The 21,862-nt window shown below is 49.2% G+C and overlaps 1 protein-coding gene across 1 annotated transcript in view; it reads right to left on the bottom strand.

Annotated features, from left to right (window-relative positions):
* Nucleotides 1-349: 349 nt before the first annotated feature.
* The window catches only part of XRRA1 (X-ray radiation resistance associated 1), a 42,235-nt gene continuing 20,722 nt past the window's right edge, over nt 350-21,862 (bottom strand). The window contains exons 11-19 of the mRNA XM_035114746.3: nt 21,760-21,800; nt 20,085-20,195; nt 16,674-16,767; nt 13,820-13,938; nt 10,236-11,888; nt 7,012-7,174; nt 5,943-6,058; nt 2,813-2,918; nt 350-1,384 (exon numbers count right to left, since the gene is read on the bottom strand). Coding sequence (XP_034970637.2) covers nt 1,086-1,384; nt 2,813-2,918; nt 5,943-6,058; nt 7,012-7,174; nt 10,236-11,888; nt 13,820-13,938; nt 16,674-16,767; nt 20,085-20,195; nt 21,760-21,800 — 2,702 coding nt within the window. The 3' untranslated portion in view covers nt 350-1,085. The remainder of the gene's footprint in view (nt 1,385-2,812; nt 2,919-5,942; nt 6,059-7,011; nt 7,175-10,235; nt 11,889-13,819; nt 13,939-16,673; nt 16,768-20,084; nt 20,196-21,759; nt 21,801-21,862) is intronic.

Genomic DNA, 21,862 nt, shown 5'->3' with positions numbered 1-21,862 from the left:
GCAATGGGAAAAAGAAATATTACATAATAATCAAAATACTATACCATGTCCTGTGTGTACATGGTAGCCTGCAGCTGGGGGGGGGGGAGGTGGCCATTGCTCTTTCCTCTCCCTCCCTGCAGTACTGTACTAATTTAAGCGGTTGCCCCTTTAACCTTGGGTGGTCTTAAGAGGGAATTCTGCCTTGGTAAAATAAACAGCAAGGTTTGGCCCATGAATTGCTCCTGGGTGGTTTAGCTAACGGATCTGAAAAGACCACATCTGCAAATGCCAATTCTCTTAGAGCTTAGAGAGTGGATTGTGAAGGATTACCGGGTACATAAAGCAGAATATTAACTGCACAATTACCTTAAGGATTAAATATTTAATTACTTTTTTTTCTCTAGAGCCACAGCCTAAGGGGAAAGGAAAGAGTCGGGGCTAGCGGTCATGAGGTGTCAGGGGCAATTTAAACCTGCAAAGCAAACGAAGTGTGCAAGGAACAACATACCCTTTTTCCTCCTCCCCTGGTTTGGGGCAAGCAGAAGGGAAGTGTGGAAATGTCTAGCAAACTACATGGGCAATTGGGGTCTTACAATAAGGCACTGGAAGTGTGACGAAGCCTTTCTGTGCCAGTCATTGCTTCTATGGAAGGCTGTCTTTACTTCTTCTATGGAAGGTTTCCCTCTCCCAACAGATTCTTCCACCTGAACAATTGTAAAAGGGGGACTTAGGCCGTAGTCATTTGATACAACCGGAGGCCCACCACTGACACATTTATTTCACTGCTTTTTGTGGCGTCTGCCCAGGTTCAAGGCACATGATTTAGATGGGAACTGCATCCTGAAACAGCCTTTCGGAGTGCGCCTAGTTGTTTCCGTCAGTTTTCTGCTGCGCTTCTGAACATCTGCACTGAAGTGGAGCCTAAACTACTCGTACGTAGTCTGTAACCCTGAGTGGGTCAAACCTTCGCAGAGGGTTTTGGAAGTACTGTAGGTAACCTCTGTTCCTATGGTAGCTAGTTACACCACTATGGTCTCCCAGGACAAAAGGACTCTTCGGAGACTACAGCAAATAGCTCTCTGTCTTGTAAAAGAAAAGGTTCTTCAGCAGTCCAGTTTAAATTGAGTTTTCTTCGTATTGGATGGAGAAAGTCCTTTCTCCTCTGTAGGGACCGAGGATTCTTCAAGCGGCTGCCCACCCACCTCGGCCTCAGGGAGAGCCTCGAGCATCAAGCTTTGGCTCATCTCCTCTGCACTGGTACCCTTCTTACTGATGGGTTTGGACTCAACCTGCTTGTTGCAGCTGGCCACTGCAGCTTTATACTCCTGCCGGAACTCCTTCAGCATGGCCAGGGCCTGCCGGTACTCGCGCCAGTTTTCTTTCTTCCTCCGCAGGATGCACACTGCAAGGAACACATGAAAGAAAGGGCCTCTTCATGCTGTGCATGGCTAAACTATGGAACTCCCTCCCACAGGAGGCAGTGATGGCTATCGGGGGCTACCAGCCACAATGGCTGTGCTCTGCATGTACAGTGGTGCCTCGCAAGACGAATTTAATTCATTCCAGGACTCAATTCGTCCTACGGAAAATTCGTCTTGTGAGTCGCGGGTTCCCATAGGAATGCATTGAAACTTAATCAATGCGTTCCTATGGGCTCCAGGGGACTGGCGGCATGGGACAGGGCTTCGGCTGTGCACGGCGGTGCGGTGGCTGCCCCCGCCTGTCTTCCCTGGCATGGGACAAGGCTTCGAAGCCCCGTCTGATGCCGGGTGTGTGTGAGGCGGTAGGGGGGGGGAAGAAGCAGCGCTGCGCCTTCTCCGAAGCCCCCTCCGATGCTCCCGGGTGCCACACCGCCACGCCGAGGACACCCGAAGCCCCATCCCATGCCGGCTGTGTGCGGTGGTGCGGTGCCGGGGCCGCCTGTCTTCCCAGAGCCAAGGGGAAGACAGGCAGGGGCAGCTACCGCAACGCCGCGCTTCGGCTCCGTCCCCCCCTGGCACAGGAAGATCAGCTGCCAGCTTCCCGCGCTGACAGCTGATCTTCCTTTGCCGCCTTCCTGCGCTACATTCTATGGCCGCGCTTCGCAAGACAAAGCGGCGGCCATAGAAAACCTCGCCGTCTTGTGAGTCCCTCGCGCAACACAAAACTCTTTCGTCTTGCGAGTTTTGCGTTGCGCGAGGCATTCGTCTTGCGAGGTACCACTGTACAGCCAGAGGCAGCAATGCTTCTGAATTCCAGAATTCACTTGCTGGAAACCACAGCAGGGGAGAGGGCCCTTGTGCTCGGATCCTGCTTGCCGGTTTCCCACAGGCATCTGGGTGGCCACTGTGAGAACAGGATGCTGCATTAGATGGGCCACTGGCCCAATCCAGCAGGCTCTTCTCGTGTTCTTATTAACAGTACCAAACTGCAATCAGGCAGATCTATATTCTGTCACATTTGCATAATGTATTCTGCTTCTGCCAGCTGCGAGAGAGGAGCAAGGGAGGTTAGAAGGGAAACAAGTTAGTGTTGCCGTGTGAGTGAGGCTTAATCTCTTTTTAGTCCATTTTTTTAAACTTCAGGTTTCATAGAATTGTAGAGTTGGAAGGGACCCTGAGGGTCATCCGGTCCAACCCCCTGCAAAGCAGGAAAGGGCAGCGACCCCATACGGGGATTGAACCTGCAACCTTGGCGTTCTCAGCACCACCTTCTAACCAACAGAGCTAAGTGTTGCTAATTTTTCTTACTGATAACTTTCATTGCTTTACCTTGTTTGTAATCGGCTCAGAGATTTCTTCTTTCTTTTTGCAATCAAGCGGCGCGTAAATTATATGAAATAAATAAATACCTAGTGGCATCTGTATGATATTTGTGGGTTTGCGCATCTTCAGGAGGATTTCTTCCAGCTTCTGCAACCGGGTCTTTTCAGCTGGTGGCGGACGGACACTCAAGGCCTGCAAAGAAAGCAGATCAAAATGAGAAGGCCATGGACAATCCCCGCATCTTCACTTACCGTACCCTCTATCTGCAATGCTCAGGAGTATGGGCTGATCCTTATATAGCCAAAACGCAGGCACAAGAGGGAGGTCCCAGCAGTCGGGGGGGGGGGGGAGTGCTAAAAAACAATGAAGCAGCTGGATGAGGACTGAGCATGCTCAGTGGCCATGGAATGCCCAGTGTCTGCCTTGGGGAGGGGGGCAGAGAGGGGGGAGGAATTCAAATGAGCATCCGGGAGGGTATTTTCTCTGCCTGCCTAGAGCCCTCCATGCTCCACGCTGCAACCTTCTGCTGGTGATCGCCTACCGAGGTATAAATAAAGGACCCCTGACAGCTAAGTCCAGTTGCAGACGACTCTGAGGTTGCGGTGCTCATCTCGCTTTACAGGTCAAGGGAGCCGGTGTTTGTCCGCAGTTTTTCCAGGTCATGTGGCCAGCATGACTAAGCCGCTTCTGGCAAACCAGAGCAGCGCACGGAAACGCCGTTTACCTTCCCACTGGAGCGGTCCCTATTTATCTACTTGCACTTTGATGTGCTTTAGAACTGCTAGGTGGGCAGGAGCTGGGACCGAGGAACGGGAGCTCACCCCGTCGCAGAGATTCGAACCGCCGACCTTCCGATCGGCAAGCCCAAGAGGCTCAGTGGTTTAGACCAGTGTTTCCCAACCTTGTGCCTCCAGATGTTTTTGGCCTACAACTCCCATGATCCCTAGCTAGCAGGACCAGTGGTCAGGAATGATGGGAATTGTAGTCCGAAAACAGCTGGAGGCACAAGGTTGGGAAACACTGGTTTAGACCACAGCACCACCCGCGTGCCGAGGTATAAATAAATAGATGCAAATAACCAACAGAAATGATCGTGTTTTTCCATGGATAAGACACCCCCTATTTCTGGGGACTCTAAGAAAGATTGCCCAGAATTGTTGAGGTTCTTTTGGGGGATTGCAGCGCAACTAGAAAAACCCACCAAGCGCCAGCAACAACAGAAAATGCAAATCGCCCGCCCAATGGCCGCAGCAGCAGCAGCAGCGAATGAAAAGCAGCCCTTGCCACAGCCACCAATCACCCGCCGTGTCCACGCTGACAATCTCCTGAAAAACACACTGAAAAACACAGAATTCCCTGTCCGCCTACCGCACTCTCCAAGTATAAGACACCCCCCCCCCTTTGGTGATTATTTTAACAGGGAAAAACCTCGTCTTATACACGGAAAAGTACGTTGGATAGGCAGGAGGAAGACAATCTATGGCAATTTAATTCTGTATGTGCTGTGACAGGGTAGATTTCCATGGATGAACAAAGGTGGCCTGTCCATTTCAACAGCGCGGAGGAAGAAATTGCTGCTGCTCACAGAGAGGGCCAGCTTTTCCCATGAGGCTGAGGAAGCTTACAATGTGCTCTCTTCCAGACCTTGACTTTTGTGCATACACTGAGAGATCAACAGCAGTTGTTAAAGCGTTACCTGTGTAATTTTATGTTGTGAACCACAGTGAGATCTACGGGTATAGGGCGGTATACAAATTTAACAGATGAAATAAATGAAACGATGTATAATTTGTTGGAAGCCACCCAGAGTGGTTGAGGCAATCCAGTTGGATGGGCAGGGTACAAATAATACAATTACAGTGGTACCTCTACTTACGAATAACTCTACTTACGAATGTTTCTACTTATGAATAGAGCTCCGTCCGCCATCTTGGATGCGGTTTAGATAGGATTTTTTCTACTTACGAATTTTTAGATAGGGTTGCTTCTACTTACGAATTTTTTCTCCCAATGCATTCCTATGGGATTCGACTTACAATTTTTTTCGACTTACAAATGTGCGTTCGGAACGCATTAAATGCGTAAGTAGAGGTACCACTGTATTATTGTTGTTACTAATATTATTATTAATATTATGGTGCTGGAGGAGACTCTTGAGAGACCCATGGACTGCAAGAAGATCAAACCTATCCATTCTGAAGGAAATCAGCCCTGAGTGCTCACTGGAAGGACAGATCCTGAAGCTGAGGCTCCAAGACTTTGGCCACCTCATGAGAAGAGAAGAATCCTTGGAAAAGACCCTGATGTTGGGAAAGATTGAGGGCACAAGGAGAAGGGGACGGCAGAGGACGAGATGGTTGGACAGTGTTCTCGAAGCTACGAACATGAGTTTGACCAAACTGCGGGAGGCAGTGGAAGACAGGAGTGCCTGGCGTGCTCTGGTCCATGGGGTCACGAAGAGTCGGACACGACTAAACGACTAAACAACAACAAAATATTATTAGGGGAGTTGCAAACAGGCAAGTGGGCGGCAGGGGGTGTAAATGCCTATCAGGCTTTGAAAGAAAGCATGTATCACTGCATCAAGTTCATCCATTTTGCTCACTAAACTAAACTAAATAGTTTTAATAGGGGTTTGAATAAATAAATGTGCAATTAACTGCTGCTGCTTTGAATTTGTCATCAGTGTCGGACCTTGGGGTCTCGGTTTTCAGCAGCCCCCCTTTGCAACACCAAAAATCTGTGCCTCTCGCCGCCTCTCGCCTTCCATTCTACTACATAGTTGCAGTGTCCCCGAGGCTCTGCACCTAGTGTGACCAAACTGGCCGTGACCCCCTAAATCCACCTCTGTTGTCATCTTCCTTAGTGTTGTTCTGAACAGTGCTTTTTATAGGATACAGTAATGGAGACCGGCAATGAGTTTATGGAACCTAAGGTGGGGGGAATGGCTCCCAAAAGTTTGGAAGCAACTAATCTAGACAGTGACCCCAGTACGATTTAGCATCAATATTTTGTAAAGTGTTTCACAAAGTGCTTTCTTGGTGTGGTGGTTCATTTGACAACACACACCCCTCCCTTTTTATCTTCCCATTTTACAGAGGGGGGACTGAGGCAGAGAGGTGACCTTTTGCCAAACACCCCTCCCCAGAGCAGAGGTTTGAGCTCCAGCCTCCCTGATCGAGAGGCAAGACTCTTACTTCCCTGGGTACCATTTACCTTCTTCTCTGCAGGCACATAAGGCTTCTGGTAGCTGTCCAGCCTTGCCTTTGATTCGCGGTACACAAGGGGATACCGGAGTGCCTTCTCCAGGGCTTGGACATTGTGCTGTATTCCTGGTTGAAATAAAAATGGGAGCAGAGGGGAAATTGGGGATGGGAACCATGTTAACACAAACCCTGTTTAGAATATGGTCTCTCAGGAATCAAACTAGAAAAGCAGTTCTACCACGACACCACAAAGCTCTTTAAAATAAGCAACAAGCAATAAGACGCACCACTCACCTATTTCTGAACTATGTTAAGGTAGGAAAGAGCAAGAGATGACCCCCTGCTTCCCTCTCCCCATACAAGATTATAAAGGAAAATTAATCCCTTTTACTCCCCCGACAGAAAGCCCTGGACCTTTTCTTCTCTGCAATTGGGGAGGCTTAATTCAATCTGAAGAGGCCTGCAAAGTTAATCCACTTTGTCCAAAAAGGGGGGAAGTTATAGTGTGGTACCTCGGTTTTCAAACGTAATCCGTTCCGGAAGACCATTTGAGTTCTGAAACGTTCGAAAACCAAAAACTCAATATGGGAAAGTCAATAGGAAAGCTGTGTTTCCTGTTCAACTTCTGAGGGGTGTTCGAAAACTGAAACATTTACTTCCGGCTTTATGCCGTTCGAAAACCAAAATGTCCGTCAATGGAGATGTCCGAAAACCGAGGTACGGTTGTAGTTGTTTTTAGATTTACCATTCTAGTGAACGGGGACCACAAAGCTTCATTTTACACAGAGCAAGTCAGCACCCGAAACACAGATCAATGCAGAGAGTACAGAGCGACTCAAGAAATAGATGTGCATTTTTAAAAACCCAAGTACATACAAGTACACACACACACACACACACACACACAGTGTAGACAATGCATAGATAGATGGACCTTTGCAAAAGTTAGATGGTAGCTCCCTGTAATGATGAAAGAGGAAAGTTCAACCATGGGCCCTAGCCAGTATCCTTTTGTCAACTGGAACAAAGAAGGTCAAAATCCTACACTTGAAATTTCCAGCAGTTCCAGGTCAACTCACCCACTGGGTCAATGAAATCCACGCCAGGGTCTCCGCCGAGCAGCTCTTCGTAACCCTTGTATTTTTCAGGGACTGGCTCGGCTTTTCTCTTTCCTTTGCCTGCCCTCTTAGGTGGGGATTCCGCCCTTTCGGGCTTCAGCGAGGAACCAGGCTCCTCGTCCACCTTCAGACCCAAGAAAGAAATGGAGGAAAGTGCTCACCAGGAACCAAGAATCTGGAATTGTGGAGTTGGAAGGTCCTCCCAAGGCTCATCTAGTCTAACCCCCTGCATTGCAGCAATCGCCGCAAAAGACTCCTTGGCAGATGGCAATCCAACCGCGGAAAACCCAACTGCCGTTTGCTCCGTGTTTTCCCAGGGAAAGTGCCAGGACCAGAAAAAAACAAAACCCCACACCCCACCACCGCTCAGGCACAGAGCTTTACATCCCGGGGCTGTACCTAGAAACATGCCACAAAAGGCTGCCTGAATAAGCCCTATGTCCTCTGCCTGCTGTGGCTGCAATATGTGTCAGAATGGTAAGGTTTCAGACTGGAGCCTTGGGTTGGACTAGATGGGCTCGTTTGGTCTGATCCATTTCTTCGTTTCATTGCATTTATACCCTGCCTTTCCTCCAAGAAGCGCAAGGGGGTGTGCGTGCTTCTCTTCCTCCTCATTCTATGCCAGGCACCCCCAAACTTCAGCCCTCCAGATGTTTTGGACTACAATTCCCATCATCCCTGACCACTGGTCCTGTTAGCTAGGGATCATGGGAGTTGTAGGCCAACACATCTGGAGGGCCGCAGTTTGGGGATGCCTGTTCTATGCCCACATGTGTTGCAAACAATGCAGTGAAAACCAAGAACAGCAACACGTGGCCAATTACAAACGAACAAAATATATAGACAACATATGTAATGTCAAACAAGACTAGAACGTATAATACAATATAATACACATGAAAACAATTCCATTTATATATATATTAGTTTTACAACACTTTAAACACAAAAAATACAAAGAAAAATAACAATACAAAAATAACCATAAAAAACACAAAAATCAGAATATCACAATCCTTTTTCATTAACATTGTAAGGGGGGACTTCCTCGAGTTCCCTCTATCTGCGGTTCATTTCTCATTTATCTTTAGCAATTTCCAATTCATTATTTAAAACTCCTTGCAATTTCAAATCTCTCATACATCAATTTACTTAACATAATTCTCAAACCCGCAGTTTCTATAAACTTCTAAATCTAATCTCAGTATACAATTTTACTAAATATTTTCAAATAAACTTTAAAATCTTTCCACTCTTCTTCTGTCGCTTCTTCTCCCAAGTCGCGTATTCTCCCGGTCATCTCAGCCAGTTCCATGTACTCCATCATTTTCATTTGCCAATCATCCACTGTTGGTAATTCTTGGGTCTTCCAGTTCTTGGCTAGTAATACTCTTGCCGCCGTTGTAGCATACATTTTTAAAAAATTAACATTTTTCTTAGGAATCTCTTTTCCAACTATACCCAATAGAAAGGATTCTGGTTTCTTAATAAATGTGTTTTTCAACACTCTTTAGTTCATTATAAATCTTCTCCCAGAAATCCCTTACTAGTGGGCAAGTCCACCACATATGATAAAAAGATCCTTCCTCTTTCTTACATTTCCAACATTTATTACCATGATTATGATAGATCTTAGCTAGTTTTACTGGTGTAAAATACCATCTATACAACATTTTCATTATATTTTCTCTTAAAAGATTACACACAGTAAAATTCAAATTCTGTTTCCATAATTTCCCCCAATCTTCCATCAGAATATTATGTCCCACATCCTTTGCCCACAATATCATAACATTCTTTGTTTGTTCATCTTTCGTATGCCACTCAAGCAATAACTTATACATTCTGGAAAGTATTTTTGGTTTTGGTTCTAACAATTCTGTTTCCAACTTTGACTTTTCAGATTGAAAGCCAATTTTCCTATCCAATTTAAATACTTCATTGATCTGATAATATTGGAGCCAATCATCAAGCTTATTCTTCAACCGTTCATATGTTTTTTAACTTAAATTGGTCTCCTTCTTCTGTCAACATGTCCCTATATTTTAACCAACTGGTTTCCATATTCAGAAACAATTCCAATAGGTCTCTGGAGGTCCCTGTTGATATGAATGGAACCAAATGGCAGAAAGTCATTCAATAAGAAACAAGCTGAAAAGCTTTGTACAGCAAAGTTCCAAAGTAGTCAGAGAACTTGTCAAATTCCAAAGTTCCAAAGTAACTGAAGTAATTCAATGAACTAGTGATTACATGAGTCTATGGACACTGTTCCGCAAACATATATCTACCCATATAATGGATGTCTTCATGAAATACATCAATTTTCTGTTTCTGCGCTGAAGCAGTTCTCACGAAACAGTGCAGTATTCCGAAAACACTGTCCAACTAGTTATATTATATTATACATTCTAGTCTTGTTTGACATTACATATGTTGTATATATATTTTGTTCGTTGGTAATTGGCCACGTGTTGCTCTGTTCTTGGTGTTCTATGCCCCCAACAACCCTGCGAGGTCGGTTAGGCTGTAAGAGACTGTGGCTGGCCCAGAGTCACCCAAGCGAATTCAGCTGCTAAAGTCGGGGGTTTCAACCCGGTCTCCCAGGTCCTAGTCCGACACTCTAACCACTAAGCTCTTCTCACGGATCTGGGTTCAACTCCCTACTCACCAGGCAGCCCTGGGCCAGTCACTGAGAGGGAGGAGAGAACCCCGTGTATGTCACCTTGAGCTCCTTGGAGGAAAGATGGGATATAATGTGTCCAACCAATATGGCCCACTGCCCTCCAGCCCCGCACTCCCCCCACCCACTCAACAAAGTGGCCTTTCTGCAATACTAGTTGCCAGGCAGTGTAAACTAGGGCCGGGCCATATCTGGTTTTCAACATTGTGATATATCATCAGCTAAACATCGCAATATACTGATATATCACAATGTCTGAAATAAGGATGGAGCTGTAGAGAGGCATTGTGATTTTTGCATAGCGCACACAAACACATCGTGATTCGCGATATACTGCCAGGTCCAAAATTATGAAACCAATTACAGTATCACAATATGGACTTTAAACCGGTTTTTGGACGATATACTGTATTGTCTAGTGTGAACTACAGGTTGGGATTCTAGAATGGCTTCCATGTTAAACATCTCTACCTTAAATACTATGGCACGTTGCCAGCTCACATACCTGCGTCATGAAAATGGATTCTGTTTCCTCTGCCTCCACGAACTCCCCGCTGCCGCTCAACATCTCGCCCTCACTATCACATGTTCTAATAGGCTTGGTGCTCGAGTGGACTCGGGCAAAGAGCATGTAAAGCTCCCTGGAAGACGACTGAGACAGGCCACATTCCACAGAGGTTAAGCTGGCTGGTCGAGATCCTGAAAGCTCTTCCTCTGATCCATCTTGGGTCTCGGAACCCAATTGGTCAGGTTCTTGGACTGCTGAGGTGGCAGGTGGTACGGGTTCCAGCTGATCCTGCCCTCCTGGAGGGGATCCGATTGGTTGCGAAGTCCAAGAAAGATTCTGTTCAGCTGAAGGAGAGCTTGACTGGTCCAAGTCCTGCTCCCCTGGAGGGGATCCAGGTGGTGGAACAGGCTCTGGCGGAATCTGCTCTTGTGCAGGTGAAGTGGGCAATGGAGCAGGTTCCAGGTGATCTTGTTCTGCTGGAGGGGATCCAGGTGGTGGAACGGGCACTGGCAGAATCTGCTCTTGTGCAGGCGAAGTGGGCAATGGAGCAGGTTCCAGGTGATCTTGTTCTGCTGGAGGGGATCCAGGTGGTGGAACGGGCACTGGCAGAATCTGCTCTTGTGCAGGCGAAGTGGGCAATGGAGCAGGTTCCAGGTGATCTTGTTCTGCTGGAGGAGATCCAGGTGGTGGAACAGGCTCAGAGGGAGCTGGTTCCTCCAAGCAGGGCATTGATGGAGAGACGGGTTCTGCCAGGTCCTGAGCTGGCTCCACCTGACCTTGCCCTTCTGCAGGAGAAGTGGTTGGCAGGAGAGTCCTTGATGGACCTGCTGAGGTTGATCTAGTAGCTGAGGCAAGTTCTGGCAAATCTGGTCCTTGGGGAGCTGAGCTGGCTGGTGGGATGGGTTCCGGGTGATCCCCCTCCACTGCTGGTGGTCCAGCTGGTGGGGAGGCCTCAGGAAAGCCCTGTCCCACCGATAGGGACCTGGCCGGAGACCTGAACACGGCCTGCTCCCCTGCGGGAGAATGAGCTGGTAGAAGAGGTTCTGATCTAGTTTGTCCTGGCAAAAGCGAGCTACGGGGTGGAAACGGCCTCAGCTGATCTGGTTCTGCCGGAGGACCTTCGGAGAGATCCTGCTCTTGAAAAGGCAAAGGTGAGTTGGGAGGAGGGACAGGAGCACCGTGGCCCTGCCCCGGCAAAGACAATGAGATGAACTGAGGCCTCCTGGGCAGGTCTTGCCCTTTTGAAGGTGCCGTGATCAGAGGGCTGGGTTCAGGCAGATTCTCTTCTGGTGGGAGAGGTTCAGGCGGGGGCTGCTCCACAGGAGGCTGGGTGGAAGCAACATTTCCAAACACTAAGTCAGCTAGCGAAGACTGACCTTGAGGAACGTCTTCCAGCTGGTCTGCTGAGGCAGCAGAAACACAACACTCCAAAGAAGAGGGTGCAGATATTTCCTCCTCCTTAAGAGGCAAGACGGGGTTTTCGGTTTCATATGCTAATGAAAATCTCTTGATGGGTGGAAGAGGCTCGTCCAGACTCACTCTTTTATTGGGATCCAGGTCAGCGCCTGTCCACAGCTGCCAGAAGGTGGTCTCCAGGTGGTGGTCTAGCATCCGAGGCTTCTTTTGGACCTTGGGCAGCTGTGATTTGATCTGCAAAAGACACAGAGGGTCACGGTGTGATTCATTCTAGACCTGGGAGGACCACAGCGCAACAGTTTCCTGTCTTTCCAAACCCAGCACCCATCCCTAGCTGCAATCTACAGCTCTTAAAACCCTAACTGTTAATCAGCAGAACTGGCCCTATTTCAGCTGACCTATAATGCCCATTCCACATTTGTAAGAACTTCTTGTTGTCGTTGTTTTACAATCAAATGGGGTAAAACTTCATTAAATAAATAACCACAAGTGTCCTCTTCCTGTCGTTCTCCCTGCACCCCACCCAATCGATGTTCCACTTTTCAGAAACTAAGCAGTGGGAGAAAACAGCACCCCTTTTCCCATTGCAGAGGAGTATGTTTAGGAAGATTTGGGGAATGAACAGAGCTGAGAAAATGAGAAGCTGGCAGGGGAAAGTCAGGGCTTAAGAGATGGATGGAGGTACCTATAGGCCCTCCAGATGTGGTCAGGCTCCATCTCCCATCAGCTTCATCCAACGTGGCCAAGGGTCAGGGAGGGTGGGAGTTGGGAGTTCAACATCTGGAAGGTCCAGAAGTTCCTTATTCTGGGCCTAAAAAGTGATGCATCTGCTGCTGGCAGAACAGGAGTAGGCATGAGATCTTGGATCTGGGTTGCCAAATAACAATCATAGAATCATAGAGTTGGAAGAGACCACAAGGGCCATCCAGTCCAACCCCCTGCCAAGCAGGAAACACCATCAAAGCATTCCTGACAGATGGCTGTCAAGCCTCTGCTTAAAGACCTCCAAAGAAGGAGACTCTACCACACTCCTTGGCAGCAAATTCCACTGTCGAACAGCTCTTGCTGTCAGGAAGTTCTTCCTAATGTTGAGGTGGAATCTTCTTTCTTGTAGCTTGAATCCATTGCTCCGTGTCCGCTTCTCTGGAGCAGCAGAAAACAACCTTTCTCCCTCCTCTATATGACATCCTTTTATATATTTGAGCATGGCTATCATATCACCCCTTAACCTTATCTTCTCCAGGCTAAACATACCCAGCTCCCTAAGCCGTTCCTCATAAGGCACCGTTTCCAGGCCTTTGACCATTTTGGTTGCCCTCCTCTGGACACGTTCCAGCTTGTCAGAAGTTGTCCAACAACTTCTTCTTGTTGTTATTTCTTACCCAGGAAGGGGGGGAGGGGGGTTACTGGTATGTTTTTGTTCTGGCTTTCATTATGTATTTCGTGTTTTTATCTCGTATTTTTATGCTGTGAAGCGCCCTGATACCTTCGGGTGATGGGCGGTGTACAAATTTAATAAATAATAATGAAATAATTCATCATAAGGTCCAAGGGCAGGTCATATTAAAATGAGTTTAAAACAAATGACAGTCGCAGCAATTGGTAGGGTCCTGAGAAGACACATCTCAGGTGTCAGGAGCCGGGGGGAAAGAGGCGTGTCTTCAGCTTATGATGGAAACTATGCAAGGAAGTTGCCAAGCGCACCTTTGTGGGGACGGAACTCTACGGCTGAGGGTCTGATCCAGATTCTCCCAGGCTGCCCCCACCAGCTTGCGCCTGAGAGTGGAGAAACTACTAAGAGGGTCCCCTCTGCTAATCTCAACACTCGGGAGGGTCTGTAGGGGAGGTGGGCAGAAGCTAAAATTCATATATTAAATTGAACACCCTGTGCCAGACAAATCTTTGGGTTATGAGTCTCTCTCAGCTGTAGGGAGGTTCCTTGGCCCTTCCAAGTTTGAAGAGCAACACGGGAAGCATCATCTTCCTCTTGCCCCCATTCTCAATAAACAACAACAGAATTGTAGAGCTGGAAGGGAACCCAAGGGTCATCTAGTCCAACCCCCTGCAATGCAGGAATCGCAAAGAATTCCTACGCCCCCGACCTCTGTTTAAAAGCTTCCCATTCTGAAACTGACTTCCTCAATGTCTTCCTAAAGGGCTCCTACCTTCCGGCTAGGCTTGTTGGGTATAAAGAGACGTGGCTTTTCTAGTTTCGAAATTTTCTTCCGAACCATTTTAATCCCCAGCTTGTTCTGAAGGAAACTGGTGAGTAAAGGTGGGTCACCTGGAAAGGAAGCAAAGAAAAGAAAGGGGGAGGGAATCGTCATTAAGCAACTGGATGGTCTATGTTGCATAGATTAGCTTCATTTCCATGATGCATTTGGGCTAGCAACAAAGAGGAACCACAAGACAGCACAAAGAGTGGAAACATCTACAGCAGTGCTGTGCATAAAAAGGTAAAGGTAAAGGGGCCACTGACCATCAGGTCCAGTTGTGTCCGACTCTGGGGTTGTGGCGCTCATCTCGCTCTATAGGCCGAGGGAGCCGGCATTTGTCCGCAGACAGCTTCCAGGTCATGTGGCCAGCATGACAAAGCTGCTTCTGGCGAACCACAGCAGTGCACGGAAACGCCGTTTACCTTCCCGCCGGAGCGGTCCCTATTTATCTACTTGCACTTTGATGTGCTTTCAAACTGCTAGGTGGGCAGGAGCTGGGACCGAGCAACGGGAGCTCACCCCGTTGCAGGGATTCGAACTGCCGACCTTCTGATCAGCAAGCCCTAGACTCTGTGGTTTAACCCACAGCGCCACCTGGGTCCCTTAGTGCTGTGCGTACTTGGGACTAAAAATTTGCCCCTGGGCGCTCCAAACTCTATGAATTCTGCAACCTACATAAAATGTGCAGATGGAGGCAACAGAACTTTATTCTTATGACTTTGCACAACCCTAGAGGAACAGCCAAATTTAAATACGGATTTGACCCATAGCTGTGAGGCATTTGCGAGTTTTTTTGCCGAGAAAGTCTTGATACTCCGCCGTGACCTCCCTGCCAATTTGGATACAATAACAGAACTGGAGGCCCCTCGGCTGTCTTCAAGTCCAGTATTGGACCACTTCGATCGGATACTCCCTGCCGATGTAGACAGATTCCTCCAAGCTGGAAGGCCCACCACTTGCTCCCTTGACCCGTGCCCGTCTTGGCTGATTAGAGCGTGTCCAGATGAGGTACGCCCCCCCCCGGGTGAGATCATCAACTTGTCCCTTGGCACAGGGACTTTCCCAGAGGAGTTGAAGGAAGCAGTGGTGTGTCCGCTCTTAAAGAAAACATCTCTAGATCCTTTAGATCTATCCAATTATCGCCCGGTTTCAAATCTTCCGTACCTGGGTAAGATAATTGAGAGAGCGGTTGCCGAACAGCTTGGTAGATGAAACATCGGCTCTAGATCCATTTCAGTCCGGCTTTCGCCCTGGTCATGGGACCGAGGCGGCTCTGGTCGCCTTAACAGATGATCTCCGTAGACAGCTGGATCGAGGTGGGTCGGGACTGCTGATTCTTTTAGATTTGTCAGCAGCCTTCGATATGGCTGATCACGAACTTTTAGACCACCGCCTTGCCGACGTGGGGATTCAGGGCACAGTCCAACAATGGCTGCGTTCCTTTATCTCAGGTCAGGGACAGAGGGTGGCGCTAGGGAGGGAGTTGTCGCCGCGGCACTCCTTGGTGTGTGGAGTCCCGCAAGGCGCAATCCTTTCCCCGGTGCTTTTTAATATCTTCATGCGCCCCCTTGCCCAAATTGTCCGGAGTTTTGGGCTGGGTTGTCATCAATATGCTGATGACACCCAGATCTATCTGTTGATGGACGGCTGCCCTGCCTCGGCCCCGGACACACTGACCAAGTGCTTGGAAGCTGTGGCTGGATGGCTACGTGGGAGCCGACTGAAGCTAAATCCTTCAAAGACAGAGGTCCTCTGGCTGGGTCGGGACGACTTGGGGCTGGGGGGCCAACTCCCATCTCTTGCAGGGGCTCAATTAGTGCCAGTGCCTTCTGTCAAGAGTTTGGGTGTAACCTTCGACACCTCCCTTTCCATGGAGGCGCAGGTTGCAGCCACAGCAAAGGTGGCATTTTCCCATCTCCGCCGAATCAAGCAGTTGGTCCCTTACCTTTCTCGCCCTGATCTGGCCACAGTGATCCATGCGACAGTCACCTCCAGGCTTGATTATTGTAACTCGCTCTACGCGGGGCTGCCCTTGAAGCTGACCCAGAAACTCCAGCGGGTGCAGAATGCCGCAGCGAGTGCTGGACAGTGCTTTACCAGCTACACTGGCTCCCGGTGGAGTACAGGATCAGGTTTAAGGTGCTGGTTTTGACCTTTAAAGCCCTATGCGGCTTGGGACCCTCATACCTACGGGACCGCCTCTCCTGGTATGCCCCGCGGAGGACCTTAAGGTCCACAAACAACAATATTCTGGAGATCCCGAGCCATAAAGTGGCTAGATTGGCCTCTACTAGGGCCAGGGCCTTTTCAGTATTGGCCCCAACTTGTCATCTTTCCGCAGGGCCTGCAAGACAGAGCTGTTCCGCCTGGCCTTTGGGTTGGATTCAGTCTGACCCCTGTGTTTTCCTCCCTCATGGTTTGGATCTATGGACTACTTAAAATGAGGCTGCATTTTAAATTTTAATATTGTATTTTAATCTGTATTTTAATTAATTGTTTTCTCTTTTTTATGTCTTATTGTAATTTTATTGGTGTTAGCCGCCCTGAGCCCGGTTTTGACTGGGGGGGGGCGGGGTATAAATAAAAAAATTATTATTATATTATTATTATTTATTCTGGCTCTCCTAGTCGCAGGAAGAGGTGAGATCTGCAGAGCACAGAAAATCTAATTTAGGCACCTTCTGGCTTCTAAGGTTTCACAGCAGGTGTTTTCATGCCTACAACCACGGGGACTAGAAACTTGTTGCTGGCCACGCCCATAACCACAGGGACTAGAAAATGGTTGCTGCTGTTCTCGTTTTACCGCTGCGCGATGTGATGAAAGGGTTGCCGTGGAACGTCAGCTCGGTCAGCGATGGGAATAGAGCCACGGCTAACAAATCTTCCTCGTGTTCGATCTGCAAATCAGAACACAGCAGCGCTTTCAGGGTGGCGGGCGACCGTGAGTCACGGCTGTGAAAGGGAGCCAGTGTTAAAAGGACCAGCATTAAGATCTAGGCTTAGTTGAAGTAGGAAGGAGGCGGGTGCATCAGGGCTACCCCACTTCAAAAAGGGGCTCACAGGACCAAATATTCACACAATCTGTCCATCTATCAATCAATCAATCAATTCCTGGACATAACTAATGCAACCAGCATCAAAGAAACACTGCTGAAGATAAAGCAGACATTGTATTTAACTTCAGGTAAACATTCATATGCACATAAACATACCCCATTGATGGGCTGGTGAGCATGTGGGAACTGATGCAGCTAGAGACACCTGTGGGGGACATGCACATAAGTGGCAAATTGGGGGGAACAAGTGTGTAACGAGATACCGTGTTTCCCCTTTTTTAATACGTAGTCAGAAAGTAAGCCATGGCAGCATTTTTTACCATTAGTGAAATACAAGACACCCCCCGAAAATAAGGCATACCTCCATGCCGTGTAGAACGAGACCGCCGAGTGCCCCAGCCAGCCAGCGGGACCCAGCCAGACAGAGGGGCCTGGAACCGGCTGCTGCTGCTGCAGGGAGCGCACGGAGCGCACGGAGCGCCCGAGCCAGCAGCCTGGCCTCTTTTTTTTTGCCTGCCTGAGGCGGCCTGCCGCCCTGCCAGCGGAACCGGCGGCTGCAAAGCGGAGCGCTCCGCAGCGCCGGGCGGAGCGCAGTGACCTGGTCTCTTTTTTCCCTTCTTTTGCCTGCTGCCCCGCCACCGGAACCGGCAGCTGCAGCTCGGAGCGCCCTGCAGCGCCGGGCGGAGCGCAGTGACCTGGTCTCTTTTTTCCCTTCTTTTGCCTGCTGCCCCGCCACCGGAACCGGCAGCTGCAGCTCGGAGCGCCCTGCAGCGCTGGGCGGAGCGCAGCGGCCTGGCCTCTTTTTTTTTTTTTTTTTTTTGCCTGCTGCCACCGGAACCGGCAGCTGCAGAGAGGAGCGCTCCGCAGCGCCGGGCGGAGCGCAGCGGCCTGGCCTCTTTTTTTTTTGCCTGCCGCCCCGCCACCGGAACCGGCAGCTGCAGAGAGGAGCGCTCCGCAGCGCCGGGCGGAACGCAGCGGCCTGGTCTCTTTTTTTCCCCTTCTTTTGCCTGCCGCCCCGCCACCAGAACAGGCAGCTGCAGAGCGGAGCGCTCCGCAGCGCCGGGCGGAGTGCAGCGGCCTGGCCTCTTCCCCCCCCTTTTTTTCTTTTGCCTGCCGCCCCGCCACCGGCCGCTTCAGAGAGGAGCACCCAGCAGCGCCGGGCGGAGCGCTGAGCCAGCAGCCTGCTGCCTTGGTTCCTGGACCCGGCTGCTGCTGCAGCGCCGAACAGAGCGCCCAGCAGCACCCCGAACCAGCTGCCTGGCCCCTCCGAGGAGGCCTTAAGGTACAAGACATCCCCTGAAAATAAGACACCGTGTGTTTTTTTGAGTAAAAAAGAGAATAAGACGGTGTCTTAAAAAAGGGGAAACACGGTAAGTAAAATTACTCATCAGCATATCGTGAAGTCTCCAGAGCCTACGTGATGGAGCCTGTATTTAAACGAGGACTGAAATCAGGACTTGGTGAAATCAGTAAGTGGATTTCATTTAGCGGCAGCACAAAGGGTTATAGCCGCGTTCTGAAGAGACTTAAAGGGCGCACATTCGAACGCTTGGTACAAGGGAGGGCGGCGTACTGCCCCGAGGGGAAAATTGCCTCACAAAAATTGCCTTCGTTTTGTTCACAAATTATCCAGGAAACTGAAGACCAGATCCAAAGGCAACTGGTGGGTCACTTCATAAGAACGTGTTACAGATGGATTGATATAATAATAATAATAATAATAATAATAATAATAATAATAATAATTTATTATTTATACCCCGCCCATCTGGCCGGGTTCCCCCAGCCACTCTGGGCAGCTTCCAACAAAATATTAAAATACAGAAATCCATCAAACATTAAAAGCTTCCCTAAACAGGGGTGCCTTGAGATGCCTTCTAAAGGTCTGGTAATTGTTGTTCTCTTTGACCTCTGGTGGGAGGGCATTCCACAGGGTGGGTGCCACTACCGAGAAGGCCCTCTGCCTGGTTCCCTGTAACTTGGCTTCTCGCAGCGAGGGAAGCGTCAGAAGGCCCTCGGCACTGGACCTCAGTGTCCGGGCAGAACGATGGGGGTGGAGATGCTCCTTCAGGTATACTGGACCGAGGCCGTTTAGGGCTTTAAAGGTCAGCACCAACACTTTGAATTGTGCTCGGAAACATACTGGGAGCCAATGTAGGTCTTTCAGGACCGATGTTATGTGGTCTCGCCGGCTGCTCCCAGTCACCAGTCTAGCTGCTTAACTATTTTAAGTTGTGGTGTATGTAAAGGAATACAGGCCTTCATAATATATTTTGGGAGGGGGCTTTCTTTGGAAAGAAGGAAGGAAGGAAGATTTGCATTTCAAGAAGAAGGGTTCTATGCTTGATTTGCATTTCAAGAAGAAGGGTTCTATGCTTGCTTCCTCCCTGAGGGCTCCAGATTTCAGTCCGGAGGGTTGGGGGGTTTTTTTTGGGGGGGGGGAGTTATGAAGAAGCACGGTGGGCAACAACTTGCAACTCTGAAGTGCTATAGAAATTTGCCACCTCTGTGAGAACTTGTTCTTAGTGGTGGCGCCTGAGTGCTGTCATAATATTTTCTTGGCATGCAAAGCAGGTGTTTCCTGCCCCACCCCATACTGAGTGTGGTCTCCTCTGCCACCAGAAGTACCTGCCAGGGAGGCGCTTTGAAGCCTGAGGTCCTCTCTAGACACCTGAAGGAGCATCTCCACTCCCATCATTCAGCCTGGACACTGAGGTCCAGCGCCGAGGGCCTTCTGACGGTTCCCTCCCTGTGAGAAGTGAGGTTACAGGGAACCAGGCAGAGGGCCTTCTCGGTAGTGGCACCCGCCCTGTGGAATGGAAATATGGAAATAAGGAAATAAGAAAATAAGAAAATGTAAAGGAAATAAAACAACTGTCTGACATCTGAAGGCAGCCCTGTTTAGGGAAGCTTTTAATGTTAGAAGTTTTATTCTGTTTTTAGTTCTGTTGGGAGCTGCACAGAGTGTCTGGGGGAACCTAGCCAAATGGGCGGGGTATAAATATAATCATCCTCATCATCATCTTGAGGACTAGAAGCCAGGTCCTCCAACAGGGCAATATAAGATCGTAGCGATTCCTAGACAAACCAGCCTCTACCACTTAGTTGCAAAAGATCAGTGTGTCTCGTTAACAATGGAAAGGGAAGGATCCAGTCACCTGGTTGTTGGCCAGGCTGAGAAACCTCAGCTCTGGTAGGGGAAGAGTGAACTCGGGGTTGAAACTGGCACAGGAGGCCTTAGAAGCAATCTGCGGTGAAGGAGAACTGTCCTGAAAGGAAGGCAGAGGAGAGGTGAGAAACGGAAACCAGGCCACCAAAAAAGAAAGAGGAGCTGCCCCAATGCATCATGGGTTGTTGTGATCCTCCCCCTTAGAATCTCTACATATGGGTGTGTCAGAGTCTCCTTGGGACTGTCCAACTCCAGAAGGCAAGTGGCAGCTCTGTGATGCCACCCGACAGTCGCGATCCCTCCCCCAGTGGCAGTAAATAAACAGATCAAAACAAAAGGAGTGTTCTTACCAGTTGAAAAAAAGGTAAAGGACCCCTGACCGTTAAGTCCAGTCGTGAACGACTCTGGGGTTGCGGCACTCATCTCGCTTTGCTGGCTGAGGGAGCCCGGCGCTTGTCCGCAGGCAGTTTTTCCGGGTCATGTGGCCAGCATGACGGAGCCGCTTCTGGCGAAACCAGAGCAGCGCACGGAAACGCCGTTTACCTTCCCGCCAGAGCGGTGCCTATTTATCTACTTGGACTTTTGGACATGCTTTCTGGTAGGTTGCAACTCCTGCAACTGGTAGGTTGGCAGGAGCAGGGACCGAGCAACGGGAGCTCACCCCGTCGCGGGGATTCAAACCACCAACCTTCCAATCAGCAAGCCCAAGAGGCTCAGTCGTTTAGACCACAGCACCACCCGCATCCCCCATTACCAGTTAGTTTCTTTCGTAATCACAGCGAGAGACAAAGGAAGGCATATCTCCCTAGAAATGGCTTTGCTCCCAGTACCGGCTCACCCCCTCCGTCCCCATTAATCTACATCACTCCTACATCGAGTAATCTGAGCTTGTTGCCGCTGCGCTCTGTTCTATCACTCTCAAAGCCTGCCTAGTCTTAGGCGAAGGGTGGTCAGGAATGCCGTCCAAGGACACTGAATCTGCCAGCTGTCTCTCTCCTGATGTTTCCTCTTCTAGCTGCTCCTCGCCCAGTATTTCTCAGCTTTCCCCTTCTGGGCTATGCCGCTCTGCAAACCACTGTTCTAAATCTATACTGTCCTCCTGCCCTTGGGAAGGTTCAGGAGAAGGGGGGGGGGCTCCCACCATTCCTCCTCAGTCCAGCCCCTGACAGATAGCTAGCAAGTCAGGAAACCAAGCCTTACGAGGAACGGTTGAGGAAGTTGGACATGTTTAGCCTGGAAAAGAGGAGACTGAGAGGAGATACGATAGCTATCTTCAAATATCTCAAGGGCTGTCACATGGAAGATGGAGCGAGCGTGTTTTCTCCTGCTCTGGTGGGCAGGACTCGAACCCATGGCTTCAAGTTACAAGAAAGGAGACTCCAACGAAACATCAGGAAGAACTTTCTGATGGTAGGAGCCATTCAACAGTGGAACTGTCTCCCTCAGGAGGTGGTGGCCTCTCCTTCCTTGGAAGTTTCTAAGCAGAGACTGGGTGGCCATCTGTCATGTGTGATCTCCTTGAGATTCCTGCATTACCCAATGACCCTCAAGGTCCCTTCCACCTCTACAATTCTATGATTCTGGGCTTGTGCAGGAGAACTCCCTGTACAATTGTGCCCCAGTAGAGCCAATGAGGATGACTTGAAAGAAAAGAAAAATCTTACCTGTGTTGGTAGGTCTGGAGACCAGGATGGAAAGATAACTTCTGTTTTTTTTAATAAAAATACAATAGAGAAGGAGGGATATCAGTATCAAGACGCTGAATAC

The sequence above is a fragment of the Zootoca vivipara genome, chromosome 4, assembly GCF_965207765.1.
Source record: "Zootoca vivipara chromosome 4, rZooViv2.hap1.1, whole genome shotgun sequence".
In the NCBI taxonomy this organism is placed as follows: Eukaryota; Metazoa; Chordata; class Lepidosauria; order Squamata; family Lacertidae; genus Zootoca; species Zootoca vivipara.
The sequence above is the reverse complement of the archived record's forward strand: the minus strand, read 5'-3'. Positions and strand labels throughout refer to the sequence as shown.